Genomic DNA, 5,176 nt, shown 5'->3' with positions numbered 1-5,176 from the left:
CTGGACAGGTCTCCAGTCCATCACAGGGACAGCCTGGACAGGTCTCCAGTCCATCACAGGGACACCTGGAGTCAAACGAAACAAACAACCATTCTCTCTCTCTCTCTCACCTGGTATAATTTAGAGTTACCAGTCAGAATACCATGCATGTTTTTGGTCTGTGGGAGGAAACTGGAGTACCCAGAGAAAATCCATGTGTGCACAGGAGAACAAGGAAACTCCACCAACCAAGGTCCCAGACCGGGAGGCGAATAGTTGTCTTCCTTTACTGACATTTACCTCTCATGACGAAACCAAAGCTGCTCCCCTCTTTGTGTAAACAGATGTCGATTGTCTTTGATATAACCCCTGAGGTGCTGTCTGGTGCTTTGAGGAGGAGACAAACACAAAGTATGAAAGACAGACCGTGGAAAGTCATTTATACATTAACATTATTAATAATGACAGGTATTCGAGTAGATCAACAAATGTAAAGAGAGAAAACATGTATCACTTGAGACAATAACAATGTTCGTGCTGCTGATGGGCTTATTGTTTTTTATGCTATTAGTTCTTAGTGTATTTTATTAATGTCTTTCTTAGTTCATATCTTAGATATTATTACTATTTTTCTTTTAAATTTTAATACTTTTGGTGGATGTAACAGGGACCCTGTGTTCACAATTTTGTTCCACCAGGAATAACAAACTAAGAACCTTGAATCCATGAATAAACGTTACAAAGAGACCCGTCTAACCCTGACAAGTTCTTGGTACCTTAAAGAGAATAAAGTCATTCATTCAGTGTATTTTGCATTAACTGTGTGGTGGAGTCTCTGGTGCTCTTTCATGGTTTTATGCCAAGAAAGAGCACCATGGATCCATCTTTGCTTTGAGGATGCTGATGGAGAATTACAGAGAGGGTCAGAAATAACTCCATTGTGTCTTTGTGGATTTAGAAAAAGCATCTGACAGGGTGCTGAGGGAGGAGGTGTGGTGTAACATGAGGAAATCTGCAGTGGCAGAGAAGTATGTTAGACTGGCACAGGACATGTATGAGGACAACAGGACATGTATGAAGACAGCAGGACATGAATGAGGACAGCAGGACAGTGATGAGATGTGCTGTAGGAGTGACAGATAGCTTCAAGGTGGAGGTGGGAGTGCATCAAGGATCGGCTCTGAGCCCCTTCTTGTTTGCTCTGGTGATGGACCGACTAACAGATGAGGTCAGGCAGGAATCCCCGTGGATTATGATGTTTGCAGATGACATTGTGAACTGTGGTGAAAACAGGGAACAGGTGGAAGAGAACTTGGAGAGGTGGAGGTATGCACTTGAAAGAAGAGGAATGAAAGTCAGCCGTAGTAAGACAGAGTCCATGTGTGAATGAGAGGGAGGAGGTGGAACAGTGAGGCTACAAGGAGCAGAGGTCACAAAGGTGAAGGACTTCAAGGACTTGGGGTCCACTGTCCAGGAACATGTGGAGTGTGGTGAAGAGGAGAAGAAGAGAGTCCAGGCAGGATGGAGTGATGGAGAAAAGTTTCAGGAGTGATTTGAGACAAAAGGGTGTCAGCAAAGGTCAAAGGAAAAATTTACAAGACAGTGGTGAGACCAGCTATGTTGTATGGTCTGGAGACAGAGACATGGACAAAGAGACAGAGACAGAGACATGGACAAAAAGACAGGAGACAGAACGGGAAGTGTCAGAAATGAAGATGTTGAGGTTCTCCTTAGGAGAGACAAGGATGGAGAAGATCAGGAATGAGATCATCAGAGGTACAGCACAGGTTGAACACCTGTGAGGTAAAGTTAGAGAGGACACACTGAGATGGTTTGAACATGTCCAGAGGAGGGACAGTGAGTTATTTGGTAGAAGGATGTTAGAAATGCATCTGCCAGGAAAAAGACAAAGAGGAGACATATGAATGCAGTTTGCATTCAACCTTTATTTCTACAGATTAATCCCATTGAGCCTCGGGGACAAATTTACAAGAGAGACCTGATTTTAACAGAGTTTTGACAACAGTGGACAATCATAAAAGATGTGTACAAATTGAGAATAACAAGTGAAATAAAATGGTATTTAAAATGTAGCAAAAGAAAAAAAAACAGCTAGATTTTAAGACGATGTAGAAAACCAAAAACAGGAACATGTCTGTGTTGGTTTTTCTCACGAAATTAACAGATTTTTAAAGCCACTTAGATCAAGGTCGAGAGCTTCAAGTCTTTTTACAAGATATTCTAGGAAACAGGAGTTGGAGTGAGGACAGAGGACACAGAGGACATAGTGAGAGGGAGGAGGACGACTCGCTGTAGCGACGTCTGAAGAGGGAAAAGCCGAAAGAAGAAGAATGATTTTGCATGAACCCCTTTATCTTCATCAGGACTGTTACTGCTGAGCAGGAATAAAAACTGTCCAACACTTTATTGTTCAGAGGCAGTGTTCAGTACGACACAGGGACAATACAAACCCCGACCTGCAAAAAGGAAAACGGGTGGTGAATGAATATGAAATCAGTGATATTTTGTTGATCGCAATCAGAAAAGATTATTGACAGTTCCAGTGTTGACATGCATGTTTTGTTTCTTGTTGTCAGTGTGTGCAACATAGTTCCTGATGTGATGGAGTTGCATGTTTGGCTCTGAACACCACGCAGTACAGCGATGGAGGTGATCTGGTTTGTACCTGTGGGGGGCAGTTCATACTCCACCTCCAGCAGAACCCTCTCTCCCACGTTCTTCAGTAAACTAATGATCTCTTCGTGCCGCAGTTTGGTCAGATTGATGCCGTTCACAGACTTGATGTAGTCCCCGACATTAAGTTGGTCACTCCTGTAAGGGAAAGAGACCAGAGTTTAGAAAAGTCTGCCCAAATGTGAATTATTAAGATGACAAATCTAGGAAAGTTCATTTGTCTCGTTTTCTCCTGTGAAGATGTAAGAGTTCTAAAAAAACAAGTCATACATTCTTAAATTAACTAAAAGGGTACCTGGACAAAGAGCCAATCCTAACCAAGGTCTTTAAATATCTGTACTATAAGAGTTTCACCTGGCTGCGAGTCCTCCGGGCCGTAGGTTTGATACCCGTGGTTTCCCATCCTTGTCCGTTCCTCCTGAGATGGTCAGTCCAAGTGTGCTGCCTTCTTTCTTGACCAGTTCCACCATGGTCAAGCCCCGCAGAGCTTCTAACCAAAAACACAAACCACACACCCACACAAACCAAATCAAGACAATCAGGCGAAGAGAAAAACAGACGGACGGATACGCAAAGGCACAAAATACAGAAGAAAAAGGTGGTTAGTGGCTGCTGCCTCCATTCTCATGCCCACATTCAAACAAAACTGAACTATAAGATGCAGACGCATCATTCTGTGCGAGCAACATAAATGATGCATAAAATACATTTAAAATATGCTCTTCCTTTCATGCAGCACAGAAAGTCTTTGATGTCCCCTGTACATCTTTTTCAAATGTCATTGAGTAAAGTTTACATTTATTGTACAAGCTGCACGTTTGGGAGACGTCGCCTGAGATGCTTATTGAAAAATCTGCCTTGAAAAGTTTTGTTGTCTCTGTAGAAATTCAGAATTCAGGTTTTGCAGCCGCCCACAGATGCTGCATGAGGACGGTCCGTCAGGAAAGTTAACGGAGTGAATCTGCATCCGCAGGTTTTATGTAAAGGGTGGTGTGGCGTACAAAACTGTTCCCACACATGATCTGCAACCCTGAAACTTTTTACAGATATTCTCGTGAGGAAAACATCCGCTGGAGCGCGAGCACTAGCAGAACCTCCAATCATCCATTCAAGCTTTATTTCTGCAGGTTAGTCCCATTGAGCCTCAACAACTCTTTTACTACAGAGACCTGATTTAACAAGTCAAGTCAACTTTATTTATAGAGCACATTTAAAACAGAACCTGCTATCAAAGTGCTTAACAACAACAACAATCAATGAGTAAATTAAAGAGAAAAAAAATATATATATATACAATACACTAATAATAATAACTGAAGAATTAATAAAAAGCATTTAAAACATGGGGTCACAGATTAAAACACACTAGATCAATTTACACTGAGTGAAATGCCTGAGGGAACAGATGTGTTTTTAGCAGGGACTTGAAGTGAGGAAGGGAGGTGTTCTGCCTGATGTTGGGGGGGCAGGTTGTTCCAGAGTTTGTGGCCCATGACTGAAAAAGCCAGATCAAAGAGGAACCTCCAGAAAAAAAAAAGTTTCAACATTCCAACTATGGGGTGGCTGTAGCTGAGTGGTTAGAGCAGTTGTCCTCCAATGGGAGAGTTGGGGGTTCAATTCCACCAGTCGTCACATGCTGAGGTGCCCCTGGGCAAGACGCTGAACCCCTCATTGCCTCCGACGTGTGTCCCATTGGTGCGAGAATGTGATGAAGCTCTGATTATTCTCTGTAGAGATCTAGTATAGAGCTGTGCGAGTGTGTAAATGATTGTTGTGAAGAGCTCTGAGCGTCTTCAGAAGATGGAAAGAAGCTTGAAATGTTGGTTTTACTGTTTTTAACTTATTTGTTTGATAGTTTTTACTGTTTTCTGTTAGATTTGGTAGTTCATTACTTTTATGGTGCTGTTTAATAAAGCTTTATAAATAAAGTTGTATTGTATAAGTACAGTCCTTTCACATTTTAAGAAAAACTTTTTTGTGTGTGAACATTCCAGTTGTGTGAATGTTCCATTCCCCCCCCCCCCCCCACACACACACACAGGTAAAATGAGGCTTTGGGCTGATAAATGGTCAGATTAGGTAAATCCCTCAGGCGACACAGGATCACTGAAGTGCTTCACACCAAATCTGCACTCGGTACTATACACACACGAACACACACACCTGTCACACAGGAACACACACACACCTGTCACACAGGAACACACACACACCTGTCACACAGGAACACACACACACCTGTCACACAGGAACACTCATATTTACTGAGACATTTATTCATGAGTCCTGCAGTTCACATTTGCATGAAATAAGGTTAAATAAATGTCAGAGTCAGAGTCAGAGTCAGAGTTTCTTTATTGTCATTCGCACCTCATGTGGTACATGTGGTGGAGCGAAATTATGTACACAGGGTCCCAGTTACATCCAACAATAAAATGTATAAGAAAAACAGTAACAACATCTAAGATATGAACTAAGAAAAACATCAACTAAATATACACTA

The 5,176-nt window shown here is 42.1% G+C and overlaps 1 protein-coding gene across 1 annotated transcript in view; it reads right to left on the bottom strand.

Moving 5' to 3' along the window:
* Nucleotides 1-5,176, bottom strand: part of LOC119412900 (glutamate receptor-interacting protein 2) — a 153,335-nt gene that overhangs the window by 38,861 nt on the left and 109,298 nt on the right. Inside the window, exons 6-8 of the mRNA XM_037679936.1 lie at nucleotides 3,028-3,163; nucleotides 2,666-2,811; nucleotides 280-366 (exon numbers count right to left, since the gene is read on the bottom strand). Of these exons, the coding sequence (XP_037535864.1) occupies nucleotides 280-366; nucleotides 2,666-2,811; nucleotides 3,028-3,163 (369 nt within the window). The remainder of the gene's footprint in view (nucleotides 1-279; nucleotides 367-2,665; nucleotides 2,812-3,027; nucleotides 3,164-5,176) is intronic.

The sequence above is a fragment of the Nematolebias whitei genome, chromosome 7 (assembly GCF_014905685.2).
Source record: "Nematolebias whitei isolate Nwh7 chromosome 7, NemWhi1, whole genome shotgun sequence".
Lineage (NCBI taxonomy): Eukaryota > Metazoa > Chordata > Actinopteri > Cyprinodontiformes > Rivulidae > Nematolebias > Nematolebias whitei.
The sequence above is the reverse complement of the archived record's forward strand: the minus strand, read 5'-3'. Positions and strand labels throughout refer to the sequence as shown.